The sequence below is a fragment of the Oratosquilla oratoria genome, chromosome 11 (assembly GCF_046742065.1).
Source record: "Oratosquilla oratoria isolate Oo_2021 chromosome 11, ASM4674206v1, whole genome shotgun sequence".
NCBI lineage: Eukaryota > Metazoa > Arthropoda > Malacostraca > Stomatopoda > Squillidae > Oratosquilla > Oratosquilla oratoria.
In genome coordinates, this window is record NC_134787.1 from 48696378 (window position 1) to 48714378 (window position 18001).

The 18001-nt window shown below is 38.0% G+C and overlaps 1 protein-coding gene across 17 annotated transcripts in view; it reads right to left on the bottom strand.

Moving 5' to 3' along the window:
• Positions 1 to 18001, bottom strand: part of Itpr (Inositol 1,4,5,-trisphosphate receptor) — a 441449-nt gene that overhangs the window by 55244 nt on the left and 368204 nt on the right. For 13 of the 17 annotated variants that reach the window (XR_012966877.1, XM_076192806.1, XM_076192819.1 and 10 more), the window contains 6 exons: positions 16015 to 16187; positions 15658 to 15868; positions 14876 to 15072; positions 8153 to 8194; positions 5922 to 6020; positions 437 to 589 (listed from right to left, as the gene is read on the bottom strand). Coding sequence is in view for 16 of the 17 variants with exons in the window: in XM_076192806.1 (XP_076048921.1) it covers positions 437 to 589; positions 5922 to 6020; positions 8153 to 8194; positions 14876 to 15072; positions 15658 to 15868; positions 16015 to 16187 (875 nt within the window). In the remaining variant the exon portion in view is untranslated. The remainder of the gene's footprint in view (positions 1 to 436; positions 590 to 5921; positions 6021 to 8152; positions 8195 to 14875; positions 15073 to 15657; positions 15869 to 16014; positions 16188 to 18001) is intronic. The other 4 variants (XM_076192817.1, XM_076192809.1, XM_076192820.1 and 1 more) reach the window with 2 other exon arrangements.

The window sequence follows — 18001 nt, forward strand, 5'->3', positions numbered from 1 at the left end:
GCTAGAATTCAACTCATATTGAAGAGGTTAAAGGACATCAAGAAACACAATTTTCCATAATGATTAATTAATTTCTGGAATAATAAGCATAAGGAAACAAGTCAAAATAATAGAAATGAATATGAAGGCAAATTTGACCTGTGATAAAAATAAGAAGGGGTCCTCATAATTATAGCTCTTTTCATGTACAGTGTATCAAACAATTTGTTATACATTCAGATTTATGTAACACAGACACCAGTCAACATTCTTTTCACAGAATTCCATAGAAATATCTAAGAATTGCTTCCAGCTGTCATGGGACTTCTGTCAAAGAAACTAGAGACAAGAACTGATGGTGTCTTGTCAGTCATTTCCTAAATTTTTTTAAAACACTTAGGATATGACAGGAAATTGTATAAACTAAATTTGATCTAAAAAAATGCCTAAATCTCACCTCAATCTGTGCTGTATTATCACGGTAGTGTTTGAGGGCTTTTCTGAGCTTGGGATTGCTGTCATTAGGATTGTCTGGAGCTTGTAGATATGCAGCCATTTCTTTATTATGTTTGGCCAGTTGATGACATAAGATATATATATTATGGCCTACCTGTAATGTAGAAGGGAAGATACAAACATATAACCCTGATAATTATTAAAGTTTATTGTTGTTTAACTTAGGACAAAAGGCCAACAACAGGTACCTGCATGAGATGGTCCTGTGCAATGGGTATCAGAAAATCATCTCCATGCTGTCTGTCTTCAAAACTTTAAACTCTCACCTGCATCTGGCAGTGCAGCCCTAAGGGGTTTACATTCAAGTCTCCACACCATATCAAAGATCTATTTCTATGAATTCTGTATTTCTTTCACCTTTCATTTGTGGAATTCTGACAAATGGAGATGGTTCTCCTCCTAATATGCTTGTGAGAGAAACAGTCCTATACTAGTTAATAATTGCTACCTCAAGCTTCAAATCTACCTGACTGGAAACCCACAACCCTACAGCAGCTGGCAATGGTATTTAGGTCCTCTCACAGATCTCTCCAGTAAAAAAACAACTGAACTGTTGTCTGTGTTGTATTACTGTGGGACATTATGTTATTGGCTGAAAGTAGCCCAAGGGATTCAGTTGAAGGTTGCAAAAGGGTAAAGAAATAAAATTGAAGCCGACAGAGAAATCTTAAGCTCAGCCTAGAGACCAAATGTGTACCACCAGATGGAAGTGAGGGAGTTGGTGGCAGTAGGGAAATGTTTCTATCTTGCAGGAGGACTTATCATTGGTTTTTACTATACTAGTATATCACAGAGAACAATCTACTGTTTCTTCCCAAAGATCTTTGAAAGAGCTCAAGGATGCCAGTCACTATGTAACTGTAGGTTCCAGTTTAACTCAAAGCAACAATTATTATTATCATCAACTCAAACAATAAAGTTCATGAAGCCTCCCCAGTACTATCTCTACATCAATGGCCTCTTCACCCCACCCCCCAAAAAAAATTATATATATGTGTGTATTTACTTAGTTGTAATATATGGGAGGGGAGCTATCCTCGTGGTGACCCGTCTTTGTATCTCTCCGCATCAAGTTTTATCTAAAAATCATGTATAGTGTGTGTGTGTATTTACCTAGTTGTATTTTACGGGAAGGGGAGCTATGCTCGTGGTGTCCCGTCTTCATCTCATTTTATCTAAACTATTTTTAAATTCGTGTATTGTTTTTGCACACTACTTTCTCATCTAACTTGTTTCAACTGTCTATTACTCTGTGAGGAAAGCTGTTCTTTTTCAGATCTCTTCTATAGCTGTCTTTCTTGATTTTCTTTCCGTGTCCTCTTGTATTTCTATCATCCCATTTTATTAGATCCTCTCTATCAATAATTTCTATGCCTTTCATGATTCTGTAAACAGCTATCAAATCTCCTCTCTTCTTTGCTCTAGTGTCTGTAGCTCAAGTTTTGCTAGTCTCTCTTCATATGATAGTTTTGAGTGTGTTGGTGCCAATTTTGTAATTGCCCTTTGTATTTTTTCAATTTTTTTTATACATTTTTTTGTACTTGGTGACCACATCGTTGCTGCATAATCTTGGTCTTATCAGAGTGATTAGTATTTTCTTCATCCAGGTATGTAAATGCCACTTTGATTGTTCTTATTAAATTATAAGTTTCACCAAAAATCTTATTTGTTTCTCAGGTGACATATTATTCATAACAATGACTCCGAGGTCCTTCTTATTTTCAACTTTTTTTTATACTTTCTTCTCCCAATTTATATGATCCTGTTATTCTGTTTTTGCTTTTTCCAAATTCCATTATACTACACTTTTTAGTATTGAACTCCATCTTCCACTTCCTACTCCATTCCCATACTTAATTGAGATCACTGTAGTGATTCACAATCTTCTGCTGTGTTCACTTTTTTTTTAATAGTTTTGCATCATCTGCAAAGAAGCTCATATAACTTTCAATTTCTTCATCCATATCATTAATATATATAGCAAATATTATTGGGGTCAAAACTGTTCCTTGTGGAACACCACTTATTACTTCATCCCAATTTGAGTGTTTGTCTCTTATCACTACTCTCATTTTTCTTTCTTGCAAAAAGTCTTCCATCCATTTAAGCAGTTTGCCCTGTATTCCTCCAGTTTCTAATTTCTTAAGCAACTTCTTTGTGGTACTTTGTCAAAAGATTTTTTTTTAGGTCTAGAAATGCACAACCAGCCCATCCATCTCTTTCTTGTATTATATCTATTAGCCTTGAATAGAAACATATTAAATTGGTGACGCATGATTGTCCTTGTCTGAATCCAAATTGCCTTGGATTTAGCACTTTTTTTTTTCTATTTTACCCATCTACTTTTGACAATTCTTTCACAATATTTTTGCAATTGTACTTGTTAGAGAGACTGGTCTATAGTTGGTAGGGCCTTCTTTATTTCCCCCTTTATATATAGGTACTATATTTGCTTTTTTCCAATCTTTTGGAACTTTTCCTTCTTTCAAGGAGCTGTTTATTATGCTATGTATTTTGTCTGCCAGTTCATTCCTGCATTCTTTCAAAATCCAGTTTACTATTTCATCTGGTCCATGCGATTTTCTGACATCAAGATTACTCAAGTGTTTCATTATTTCATTCTTTGTTACTTCTATTTCTTTCATAGGGGGGACTTTCTCTTTCCATTCGATCTCCCCAGGTTGTATGTTCTCCCTTGTAAACTCTGATTTAAAATGCTTGTTCATAATTTCCGCCATTTCTATTTCCTCTGTGTATTCAACTCCTTGTCTTAATTTCTCCAAATCTTGTTTGTTTTTCAGTTTGTTGTTTATAAATCTGTAAAATAATTTTGGTTGATCTTTACATTTTTCTATGACACCTTTTTCATATTTTCTCTTTTCCTCTCTGCACACTTGTACATATTCATTTCTATAACAAGTATATATTTTCCATTTTTCAGGTCTTTTGTCTTTCTTCAATTTGGTCCAAGCTTTATCTCTTTTGTCTTTTAACTCCCTACAACTTTTGTTGTACCACCACTTTACATATTCTTTTTCTCATTTTTGTCTTTGGACATACTTTTCCACTCCTTTTTTATAAATTTTTGTCAAAATATTCCATTTCTCTTCCACTGTTGTTTCTTCTTTGTATATTCCTTCCCAGTTTTCTTTTTGAAAGAATTCTCTTATTTGATCAAAGTTTGTTTTTTCATACATCATTCTTCCTTTTCTATATTGTTCATTTCTTTTCATGTATTTTTCCTAATTTAGTTCCAGTTCAATCAATATGTGGTCACTTTTACTTATTGGTGTTTTATATTCAATCTTTTCCACTATTCTAGGTTCAGATGTGATTATTAGGTCTAGTCTCGATGGTTCTTTTTCCTTTCTATACCTAGTGTTCTCCTGTATCCACTGTGTCATTGTATGGTCAATAATCATCTCGAGTAGAACATTTCCCCATGAATCGTCTCCACCCTTTACTGTCATCTCTTCCCAGCAGACTTCTTTGCAATTAAAGTCGCCCATCACAACTATTCTTCCTCCATCTTCCATTATCTTATTTAATGTTATCCTTGTGTCTTCTAACATACTTTTATGTTAGAAGACACAATTAAATCCCTGGAAATTATTATCTTCACCTTCCATTGTGCTGCTCTTATCTATATTCTTAGTCTTTACATTTTTGTTAATCCCTTCTTCAAAATCCTCAGTCCTTCGTTTGTTTACCAACCGCCTGGCCTCCTGGACCAAGTCCTCCCCTTCCTCATTTCCTTCCATTTCCCTCAGTAATCCCTCCCCTTCTTTTTTATCACCTTCCCACTACACCACGAGCTTTCCCCTCCCCTATAAATACAATAAGGTACTTCCTTGACGTGGAGATCCGCGTAGCTTTGGCCTTTTCTTCGGAACTCCAATTCTCGCCGTCCATCCGACGAAAGTGTGTGTATTTACCTAGTTGTAATATACGTGGTGACCCGTCTTTGTATCTCTCCGCATCAAGTTTTATCTTAAAATCTTATATAGTGTTTGCACATACTGTTTTGTTGTCTAATTTGTTCCATGTATTAATCGCTCTGTGTGGGAAACTGTTCCTTTTCAAGTTTTTTCTATAACTATCTTTTTTCAGTTTTTTTCCGTGTCCTCTCGTTTTACTGTTGTCCCACACTAACAGGTCGTTCCTGTCTAAAACTTCCATTCCTTTCATTATTCTGTAGATAGTCAGCAAATCTCCTCTTTCTCTTCTTTGTTCCAGAGTTGGTAGGTTCAGTTTGGATAGTCTTTGCTCATATGTTAGTTCGGCGAGAGTCAGTGCTAGTTTGGTTGTCGCTCTTTGTAATCTTTCTAGTTTCTTAATATTCTTTTTGGTACTGGGTGTCCAAAGTGATGCTGCGTACTCAAGTTTTGGTTTTATTAGTGTAGTTAGTATTTTGTTTATCATTTCTTCATCCATATAAGTAAATGCCACTTTGATTGACCTCAATAAATTGTAGGTTTCTCCGAATATTCTATTTATATTCTTATCAGGTTTCATGTCCTTTCCAATCATCACTCCAAGATCTTTTTCAGAGTTTGCTTTTTTATTTTTTCTTCTCCAATTCTGTAATCTTTTGATATTCTGTTTTTACTCTTTCCAAATTCCATTAGACTGCATTTCTTTATATTAAATTTCACTTCCCACTAAGTCCAATTCCATATTGTGTCCAATCTTGTTGCAATGAGTTGCAGTCTTCTGTTTTTACTTTAAGTAATTTTGCATCATCTGCAAAAAAATTCATATAGCACTCCACGCCTTCATTCATGTCATTAATGTATACGGCGAACATGATCGGGGCCAGTACCAATCCTAGCGGGACACCGCTTTTCACTTCTTCCCAGTTGGAGAATTGTTCTCTATTTACAACTCTCATTTTCCTCCCAATCAGGAAGTCTTTCATCCATTCCAATAATTTTCCTCTGATGCCACCCTTTGATTTTGTGTGTGTGTGTGTGTTGGGGGGGGGGTAGGAAACACAGGGGTCTTAGTCTGAGTTTATTCCTGACTAGTTTTGCGAAATTAGTCAGGAATAAACTCTGACTAAGACTCCTGTATTTCCTACTCCCACTTACGTCGACCTGTCAATGCCTTAATATATATATATATATATATATATATATAGATATATATATATATATATATATATATATATATATATATCAAAGACTATAGTTCACTATGGGTTCCATACTTATATTGCTATTGATAACATTATCGTACCAATACAATAAAGTATAAAATGATATTAAATTATTCCTAAATTCAATGAGATTATAAAAGAAATTAAGATAACTACATCCTGTTAGCTCATCTTCACAATACTGCAAAAAATGCTCATCATATATCAAGGCATGATATATACATCTCAAAAATATATTCAACAAGGGTTATTGCACTACAAAACTTACTTCTTTTGGGGAAACTCCATCATCATCTGCAATTTCATCATCATACACTTCTTCATCATCCAGACTCTCCTGGTGATAGGCTTTACACACCACTTCCAGCTGCAAGGGGGCAGAGAAGAGCTCAAGCTTTAAGCAGCTGCACAGCAAGAAGAGCATTGTGTGGCCAAAAGTGGTACAAGCAAGGTTCCTGTCTGCCTAACTACCTAGCCCTGCCTCATGTCAACATATCCATCTTTGTAATATAAATAATTTTCTATTGCTAACATCCTTGGCTGCTAATTAGCTGCATGATACAAGCATTGCCCATGTCGGTGTTGTTTAAAAATTCAGGTCTTACAGTACTCCATGTATGCTTACATACATATACCAAGGCTTTTTCCCCCTTCCAAGGGAGGTAGCCAAAAAGGGAAAGGCATAAAAACACTCCCACCCATTTCATCCCTAAATACACTCCACACCCCTCCCACCCTTCCTCTCATCTGAGCACCTCCTGGATGACGGGTCATCCCTGCACCCTGCCCACCGCCCTGGGTCAGAAGCAGTGTCGCAGGACACAGCACATCCACAGCAAGGCCGCTTCATTTAATCGGCGACCCCCCCTCTCCGTCCCCCCTTGCATATAAGGAGAGGACGGGGAGAAATCTCTTCGGGCTGCGTCAAAACTCACTCACACACACTACCCCACCCCCCACCCCCCCGCCCATTTCTCCCCATGCAGTCACATCATCATCCATATACAACCATTCTCCACTCACCTCTGTCTTCCGTCCTCTCCCTTCCTTCCTTCCTCAACAGACATTCCCCTCTTCCCCAAAGCCCCCTTCACCCCATCCATGTATGCTTACTCTTGCTTATTCTTTTCAAGTATGCAAGACCCTGATTCCAGTCATATGAAGCCCTGCTTACCCTAAACATGTCTGTCCATATGCAATGATGACATGCACCCAAGACCATTTACGACATGTCAACTCCTAAACAGAACAGCATATTTGTTATAACTTAATGTCCAAATGATAGCTACCTAGTGCTAATACATAACATTTACTGGATGTTGACACATACACCATGAGCTATTTCATATGTTCCTAATACCAATAACCCAGGCTCTACCACAGATTGTTTTATAAACTATTTCCAATTCTGAAAATACCATATTTATGAGAAATGTTTTTTGTTCATTGCAATACTTAACTTCAATATACATTCTGAAGTTTTCATGAACTGTTATACATTGATTTTAAGAGGAATATACTTTACACAATTACATTAAAAAATTCTAGCTGTAATGTGAAGGAAAAATATTGAATATGAAAAAATAAAATAAAATTCCTCTGAACAGTATGTTAGCTTTTGTCTACTAATCCACATAATTAAAGCATTATAAATATCCTTAAGTTATTTCAAATTCTTTCTCATAATGAAACATGATGTACAGAATCTGTTATACAAACAGGAAATGCAGCTAATATAAAGAGACTTGATGGGTTTTTTTTAATTACTTTAAAATTTTAATTCAGAAAATCCTCAATTCTCATAAAACGTATTAACTTTATGTCCTCCCCACCCTTGATCTATATAAAATCTACACAGTTGTAAAAGAAATGTACAGGTATTTAGGAAGATTGTAAACATTCTGGTCAACACTAATATCTTTTATGTGGCAGACATTAAGAGAAGTTATTAATGTATTATTATGAGACATTCTTACTATTCATATTCTGCATACACAATCTGTTACAGAAGCCTTTGAAATGGGCCATACACCTGATATGGAAATGGAGGAAAACTCAATCTGACTCGCATTTGGTGTTACAAAAGTTGAGGAAACATCTTTGAAAATGAACAGGAGGTTCTGAAGAAACATTGTGTATGCACTGGTTTCTGGTTAAGACTGGAAAAATACATGTATGACAAACTAATACATAATAAGTTGAAGAAATCTTGAAATTATCACTAACACATTTCCTTCTTAAAAAGTCATGCACAATATTAAATTCTATGACAATGTGTAAAAACTAAGTCACAAGTAAATCTGTATCAAATTAGTCACAAAGTTTAAGCTCAATGCTCAATGTACATATCAAATAAATATGGCAGCACAAATACCAATCCAACAATATACAGTATACAAAGGGTTATATGTATAACAGTAATTTTACTTGCCAAAACCATAAAAAGAATAAATAAATTCAGCTACATAAGAATGCATCTTCCTCTAATCTACACCTCACCTTTGATTCAAAGAGTACATATACAGAACAAAGAGATTCCATCTATCCATTGCATTGTATTAAATAAAGGACAATAGACAGTGATCAGTGCAACATAAAGCATTTTAGGCAAATGAAAGATACAGCCAGCGTTTAAAAGCAAAGCAGAAATAATCAGGATTAACCTCAGAAATCATAAAAGTACAAGGGGGAAGGGTGGTATAAAAATAATTTGTTTACCATTTCATATTTTACAAAGTTAACTTGAAACTGGAATATAGTGGAACACTATAATATTGAACAGGAACACAAATTTGTGTGTTTACTTAACCACCTTTCCCCTTTATGTCTTACCCTACAGGAATATAAAAAAGGCCTACACAATGTTCCCATGAATAGAATATAGAGCTTATAAACTCAATCTCAATTATCAATTTACTGGAGGAATAAATATGAACATGAGAAAGTATACTCATATATACAGTATATAATCACCCAGAAGTACATACATACATACATATACCAAGGCTTTTTCCCCCTTCCAAGGGAGGTAGCCAAAAAGGGAAAGGCATAAAAACACTCCCACCCATTTCATCCCTAAATACCCTCCACACCCCTCCCACCCTTCCTCTCATCTGAGCACCTCCTGGATGACGGGTCATCCCTGCACCCTGCCCACCGCCCTGGGTCAGAAGCAGTGTCGCAAGACACAGCACATCCACAGCAAGGCCGCTTCATTTAATCGGCGACCCCCCCTCTCCGTCCCCCTTTGCATATAAGGCGAGGACGGGGAGAAATCCCTTCGGGCTGCATCAAAATTTACTCACACATACTACCCCACCCCCCACCCCCCCACCCATTCCTCCTCATGCAGTCACAACATCATCCATATACAACCATTCTCCACTCACCTCTGTCTTCCGTCCTCTCCCTTCCTTCCTCAACAGACATTCCCCTCTTCCCCAAAGCCCCCTTCACCCCATCCATCCACCTCATCCTAGGACGTCCCCTCGTGTTCACTCCCTCCACATCTGCCTTCCATACCTCTTTTACTAGTCTTTCTTCACTCATTCTTTCCATGTGTCCAAACCATCCTAATATTCTTTCATCAACCCTATCTCCCAAATCCTTTTTTACCCCTGTTCTCCTCCTCACCTCCTCATTTCTCACTCTATCCAGCCTAGTAACCCCCACCATACTTCTCAGACACCTCATCTCAAACACATTCAAACTCCTTTTCTCTTCTTCTCTTATGTTCCACGTTTCTGCCCCATACAGTGCTGTTGGCACAATCACTCCTTCATACAGTCTCCTCTTCGCATCCATTCCCAAATGTCTATTCCTCATTACACCCAGAAGTGAATTGAAAAAAATCACCACAAAGAAAAGCAAAACTTGAAAAATGGCAAAATTAAACAGAGACAGTCATGGAGATGAAATAATAACAAAAGCAAGGGAAGAAAATAATTTGGGCATGTTAATTAGAGATGATCTGTTAGCACAAAATCATATAAATAGAATAACTGGAGAGATAAATTGGTAATGAACGTAAGAGTAGCATTTCAAAATATGGATAAGAATATGACGGACACTGGTTGCTTTAAAGATGTTAGGAAGCTTAACTCTCCATATACTTACAGACAAATACCAGAAGACCCTGTTCCCATTTTAAGAGTGGGTGGTCAAATCAAAGCATGCACCCACCCTACACCTATACCACACACGTCCAACAATCCATGCGTTGCCCCTCCCATCTTAGTATCTCATGAATGAGGGGTCATCACTATCCCCCACCACACTACTCCATAGTAGGGCCTGAGTGCTAAAACTAGTTTATCTCCACTACTTTATTGCATGGCAACCCCTCCCCTCATCCACTGGAGAAATATACAAAGCAGACAAGAAAAAAACTTTTGAACTACATTGTTTCCTTGTCCATTTAAAACCATTTTCCATTTACACACACACACACACATATATATATATATATATATATATATATATATTACCTTTTTCCTTCCTTTCTCAGTAGACATTGTGCCCTCTTCACCCCATCTATCCACCTCATTCTTGATCTTCCTTTCAAGTTCTCTCCATCCACTTCTGTTTTCCACATTTTTACTAATCTTCCATTTCTTATTCTTTCCATATGCTTAAAGCATCCCAGCATTCTTTAGTCAACCAATCTGCAAGCTTCCTTTCCTCCCTGACTCTGTCTCACCTCCATTTTTCAGTCTATCCATCCTTGTAAATACCACCATACATAATTATTAAACATTTTGCCTGAAACATGTTTAGGATCTTCCTTTCTGCCTCATTTAAATCCCAACTTCCTGCTCCATACAGTGCTGTGGCTACAATCACTCTGTTCTACAGTTTTCTCATCCCCATATACCTATTTCTCATGACACTTTTCATTCCACCCAGACATTTAATTGCTTTCCTTACTCTGTAATTCACCTCTTCCCCTATTCCTCCATTCCACATTCATGCATCAATCTGTGGAACATATAATAAGAAATAATCCATGCCAAAACAGAAATGAATTAAAGGTAAAGTTTGATAACAGGAGATAAGGGAACAAAACCTCATAAGCATAGCTCCAACCCTGTATACTACAATTTGGTAAATACAAGAATGACAGCACTGAACAAATTATTCATGACAGTTGTGGAAGACTTGACAAGAACAAAGATGGAGTACATTTAATAAACAGTTTACAGTCCAGGGAGCAAGAACAAAACATTTAGAATGCCAATTAGGTGATATGACTAATTTGGAGAGAGAGAAAAAAAAAAGACTACTAAATTCAAAGGTGGTTGCTACAAGTTAAATAGGAAAAGAGTGACAAATTGAAAGAAAATGTGAAACTCAAACAGTGAGAATACCAAGGGGAACAAAAATGAAAGATGATCCATGAAAAGGAAAAAGTCCAATTTAATAAGACTACACAACACCATGGGCTCTTCCCCCCTTATGAGGGAGGTAGCCAAGTAAAACGCATACACCCACTCCCACCCATCTCACTCCCATCCAGCTCCCTTGTTTCCCTCTCATCTTAGCTCCTTGTGGATGAAGGGTCATCCCTGTATCCTGCCCAGTGCCTGGGACAAAAGCAATGTACTAAGAAGTAGCACATCCACAACAAGGCCTTTTCACTTATTGTGAACCCCACTTTCCATCCAGTCATGTGGAAAATAGAGAAAATGGGGAGAAATCCCTTTGGGATGAGTCAAAATATCCACACACAAGCACTTTCCCCCCACCCCTGCCCTATCCCTTCCTTGCTCAACAGACACAGAAAAGATAGACAGGAAGAAAATCCCAAGCCTGTACAAAAATATAATTAATATACAGCCATTCTCCACTCATCCCTATCCCCTTCCTTGCTCAACAGACACCCTTTTGCTCAACATTCCTTTCACTCCATCCATCCATTTCATCCTCTGTTGTCCCCTCAAGTTCACTCCATCCACCTCTGCCTTCCACACCTCACCAACATCAGACAGAAAAGGTAATTAAGAGTGGAGAAATGCTGGTAAGAGAGGTAGCAGACAAATACAAATGTATTATTGTGGTAGGATGGACAGAGAATCATTTACCAGCAAGAACAGAAAGAAAAAAGAAAGGAAACTGCACAAGTAATTAGGGACAATGAGGAAAACACATAATGAAATACAAAAAGTATTTAGTTTAGGCACATGCATACAAGAAATTAAATGGTCAATGAATATAAAGTTTTCACATGGTTAATGAGATAATTAATAGGACATGGAAACTAGCAAGAAAAGACAAGCTGAAGAATGTCTGGGGGGTATGAGGGGTGCAAAAGAGGATGAGAAAGAGAAAAAGAACACTGTTAGAAGAAATTAAGGAAAATGGGACGACAGCCTAGCAGATCACAATTTCACTGGACTCAGACCAGAATATGAGAAGTTGTTAATAGAGAAAAAATCCAGGAGGAGGAGGAAAGTGAAGCAACAAATTGAGGTAGCTTACACTAACAGAGACAGATTAACTTTAGTATAATTAGAGATGGGATGGTTTGGGCACATGGAAAGAATGAGTGAAGATTAATAAAAGAGGTATGGAAGGAAGAAGTGGATGAAGTGAACTTGAGCAAATGGCCGTAGATGAGATAGAAAGGGGCTTTGAGTAAAAGGGGAATGTCTATTGAGCAAGGAAGGGAGAAGGCAGGAAATGGGGATGAGTGGAGAATGGCTGTGTATAGATGATACTGTGATGCAAGGATGGGAGAGGCAGGGGAGGGAGGAGTAGGGTATGCTTATGTGGGAATATTTTGATGCAGCCCAAATAAATTTCTCCGCAACTTCTCTTTTTTCTGCATGGAGGGGATGGAGAGGGGGGATGTACTGTGGATGTACTGTGTCTTGCTACATTGCTTTTGACCCAGGGCAGTGGGTGGAATACAGGGATGACCTGTTATCCATGAGATGCCAAGATGAGAGGGAGGAAAGGGTGGTGGATGGGAGTGAATATGTGCCTTTTGACTTGGCTACCTCCCTTATGAAGGAGAAAAGAGCCTTTGGTGTATAGATAGAAAATTAGAGATGCATAAGTAGTTAAAGGAGAAAGAATCAGACAATTTGTTTGAACAACTTCAATGGAAATAATTATATTCAGGTGAGTGGAGAAAATTATATGGTGGAGAGATAGAATGGGAAAATGGGAGGCATGATGATAGGGAGGAGGAGAGAGAGAGAAATAATTTCTGCCTCCCTTAACTTTCAAGTCTCTAATATAAATTGCGAGCACAAGCCTTGGATAACAGAGGGAAACTTCAATTACTATCTACAAACAATTCATAAGAACCTAACCTGACTATACTTTCATAACTTGGTTCCCAATGATTAACAAAATGTAAACAATTAAAAGAAAAGAAAGAAAAAATATATATGCATGCATACCATCTGGGGTACTGGCTGCATGTTATTGTGTGGTTAAAAGCTGCTCATTAGCATCCAGCTGATACTCTAGGGTCTATATAGGGTGCCCCTATGGACCAGAGCCACACATCATTTTGTCTGTGATAGAGGAATCTCTATTCATAGAGAAATAGAACATAAGAGAGGAAGAGTTTGAATGTGTTTGAGATGAAATACCTGAGAAGTACAGTAGGGGTTACTATGCTGGATAGAGTGAGAAACGAGGTGGTGAGGAGAGTGGGGGTGGAAAGGGAGTTGGGAGATAGGGTCAATGAAAGAGTATTGTGATGACTTGGGACATATGGAAAGAATGAGTGAAGAAAGATTAGTAAAAGGGGTGTGGAAGGCACAGGTAGAAGGAGTGAACATGAGGGGGTGACCAAGGATGAGATGAATGGATGTGGGTAAAAGGGGCATTGGGAGAGAGGAATGTCTGTTGAGGAAGAAAGGGAAAAGACAGAAGACGGGGTTGAGTGGAGAATGGTTGTGTATGGATGATGCTGTGATGCATGGAAGAGAGTGGGTAGGGAATAGGGGGTGGTGAGGGAGTATGTGTGAATGATATTTTGACTCAACCCAAAGGGATTTCTCCCAGTCTTCTCTCTTTCTGCATGAGGGGACAGAGAGGGGGGGGGGGTTGCTGATTTAATGAAGTGGCCTTGATGTGGATGTGCTGTGTCTTGCTACAGTGCTTCTGAGGGCAGTGGATGAGATGCAAGGATGACCCATCATCCAGGAGCCAAGATAAGAGGGAGGGTGGGGGGTGAATGGGAGTGGAGTATGTGGAGACTGAATGGGTGGGGGTGGATATTATGCCTTTGTTTTTGGTTACCTCCCTTGTAAGGTGGGAAAAATCTATTGATATATGTATGTATGTGTATACATATATATATATATAAAAGAGAAATATTTGGGTGTATCAGTAAAAGAACCTGTCACCTGACAAATTAATACAACAGAGATGACAGTCTTATGTTTCTTCCTAGAGAGATCTAAGGGAGGGCCTGTGGATTATTACTAACCACTGTGGGTCTGCAGGTTTCCTATGAAACTTGAGGAAACAATTATCATTAGCTATTTTTTTTATACAAATCTATGTTCCTGCTTTAAACAAAGGGTGTCCAAATTACAATAAATGAGAACTATGCCAATGAAGTCATAAAAAGGAGCCAGAGATGCTTTAATCTTAGAGTTTTATTGACTGGAAACCTACAACTCCACAACAGATGACAACAGTCCTTGGGTGCTCCCATGGATCTCTCCAGGAAGAAATATTGGACTCTTGTCCATGCTGCCTTAATATGGGACTGCTTCTATATCAATAACTTGCAGTAGTAATAGGAAGGGAGCAGTTGTCAATTGTCAGCTTATGTAAAAAGGTGGATGAAATCTAGTCAAAGTTGATAGAGATCTTGGGCCAAGTCCTATGAGAGAGCATCAGCACCTCAGGACTGCATCGCTCGGTAGCAGTGAGAATGTTGAATAGTATTGAAGATGCCCATCATTGGCCCCATGGTACAGTCATGTAACAAGGTCTGAAGTCAACTGTACAAAGAAAACATATAGGGGTATAGATCATGAGACCTAAAGAATGAAGAAGGCTACCAAAAACATTTGGATATCATTCAGCAGCCAACATGGATCTGCTGCTGCTAGCAAGATTCATTAAATGGGGTTGGTGGCAATGAGCCATGGAGTGTACATGGGTCACTAAGCAAGGGACTGGCCTATGTAGCTAATAAAATCTATGCTTCTACTCACCAAACCTCAATGAGAAAAAATGTCAAGCTCTATTTACCAGTTGCTCAGGATTCATGTTTTGTAGAATGCGTTCTGCATTCTCAGAATCTGCCCTGGACTCCATGATTGCAAGAAGCAACTTGGATGCATTGTTCTTTAATTCTAGTACAAGGTCCATTCTAGCTTTGGCCAGTGGATTGATGTCATTCAAGATCAAGGCTGTGATGATGTGAAGACCATTGGACTCGTGTGTTGCTGTTGGGTTAGAGATTTGTAGGTTTAAAAACAAGATACTGGTAACAATAACAATTGTTGAAGTTATAAATAGATTAAAAATTCTTCATGACAGTATCAGACGCTTATCAATACAAGCCTTATAGGTGAGAGCAATCCCTACATAGGCCTTACATACAAAAAAACAATCTCTATGCAGGCATAATATGAGAAAATCATAAATTGGTGTGGATTTATACTGAATTGATTTGCAATAATTTACTACAGTATCAAATGTACATTTCCCCTAAGTCATATAAAATATGCACATATGACTTGATTCATTAACTTTTCAGTGCAGAGATACACTGTGTAATCTCTGTTCCAAATAATGCCACACAATTTCAATCAACTGAGACAACTTGGGGAAAAAAAAAAAAAAAAAAAAAAAAAAAAAAAAAAAATCTTATTCACTCCCCTTAATGACATACTTTAGAATTTTGTTCAATGCCTGACAGTTTCACTCACTAAATAAATGTCCCTTGGCTGACGGGTATGAGCTTCAAGCCAACTGGAAAATTTGCATTTAAAAAGACAATACATGAAACAGAATCTTGTCTCACTTACCTATACAATTCTGGTTATCATGACAGGGCCCCTGGCAGTACTCAGTCAGAGTTTCAAGGTTCTGATTGATAAGGGCAACATTGTGTTCATTTATATAGAGCCCGAGAAGTCCTAGACCACCTGTAGTGGAGCCACATATGCAATCCAGAAACTTCAAGGTTTCACCTACTAAGTTGTAATGGGTTTTGTTGTTTTGATATCTTAAGAAGTTCTGCATTAAAAAAAAAAAAGAAAATAAATAAATGGTTAAAGTATGGAAAAATGGAACTACTGCATAAAAAATGTCATGGAATAAAAACTACTTCATTTTGTGTATGAACATCCAACACAACTCTTAAAAAGATCATTTTCTCTCACCTGCAGATCTCTATTGTGATTCTCACAGAGAAGCTGAAGAAAACGTAACACTGGCGTCATGGCTGCAATCTTTGGTGACAGTTTACTAGAGTCTTCAACTTCGTTGCTTGGACGATTTGAATCTGGTGATTCTCCTATAACGCCTACACCAATGACATTGTTGGTCTCCTCTTCTGAATGAAAGAAATTCTGAAAACTATCTTACACTGCCAAGTAGTAATACATGAAAGATATTTCAATTTGCACCATATATATATATATATACAGTATATATATATATATATACACCATATATTATATATATATATATATATATATATATCAGCCCTGAAATTAAAACCTAGTTAGGAGTAACAATGATGCCTTAATCAGTAATTGTGGTTGGAATTTTTGTTTCCATGCATAAATATTTCTTATTATATATTTACTTGTATTTTAAAATATAAAATACTACAAGATTGGTTTTATGAAATTACAAATGTAATAATGAAAAAAAAAAAATATATATATATATATATATATATACACAAACATGAACTGTACACAGCAAGTGTATTTGAAGACCTTGTCTGACTATAACAGTATAACTATGTGTGTGCATAATTTAGTATTCCTTTCACAATTTATGCATTATGATTATTCTATATACCAAGGGTTTTTCCTCCTTACCAGGGAGGTAGCCAAAGTCAATAGGCATAAACCCATCCCCACCCATTCCACTCCCATCTGCCACCCTCTCCTCCTCCTCATCTTAGCTCCTCATGGATGACGGGTCATCTCTGTATCCCACTCGCTGCCCAGGGTCAGAAGCAATGCAACAAGAGAGAGCATCCATAGCAAGGCTGCTATACTTAATTGGTAACCCCACTTCACCACCTCATCCAGAAAAAGAGAAGACAGGGAGAAATCCCTTCATGCTGTGTCAAAATATCATTCACACACAACCACTCCCTCATCCCCCCATCCCTTCCTTGTATCACAGTATCATCTATACACAACCAATCTCCACTCATCCCTATCTCCTGCTTTCTCCCTTCCCAGCTCAACAGGCATCCTCTTGCTGATCGACAGCCCTTTCATGCCATCAATCCATCTCATCCTCAGTTGCTCCCTCACATTCACTCTATCCACCTTGGTTTTCCACACCTCTTTTATTAATGTTTCTGTGCTCATTCTTTCCATGTGTCCAAACCTTCCCCATAATCCTTCATCAGTCCTACCTCACATCTCCTTTTCCATCCCTGCTTTTCTCCTCACCTCCTTGTTTCTCACTCTCTCCAGTCTTGTAACCCCCTACCACACTTCTCAGATATTTCATCTCAAAAACATTTTCCTCTCTGGCCCTTAACAGCTTTCCCCCAATCCCATATATCAGCAAAACCCCCTATAGTGTCTTCCTGTCTACCCTGTCATAAGCCTTTCCCAAATACATAAAGGCCCAAAAAATGTAATTTTCGCAGGAAAATTAATTTTTCCCTGATACAAACCTGAGGTACTCCTTACAATAGGATACTTTCACGTAGTGCAAATATTTCTACCGCTAAATTAAAATCCTCACTCTGTGGGTCTGGGCAACGCTTATCCTCAGTAAGGGGCCCTACTGGAGTAAGGGGCCCTATTGGGGCAAGGGGGGGGGGGCCTTGCCCTCCACCCCAAGTCTCGCACACTATAACCATTCTCTGAGCCAGGTATGAAATTAAGCACAAGGTTTGTCAGGCAAGGAGAAGGAACTGTTTAGAGGGGTGGTTGAGGAGGGCCATTAACCACTTCAGTACGGAACTTAAATCTCGCGGGCAGCAGCCAATGCCAGCCATATGACGTAACGTAATAATATTCGCATCATAAAATATAGTCGCCGCTTATATCGATCGTTCTCTCTTTCACCCGCGAATTTTGAAAACCGCAGAGAATGGGATTCAGGGCGCATTTGGGAGAATGTAAAAACACAGGGGCGACTACAATAAATATAATCAAGACGCCGATATGG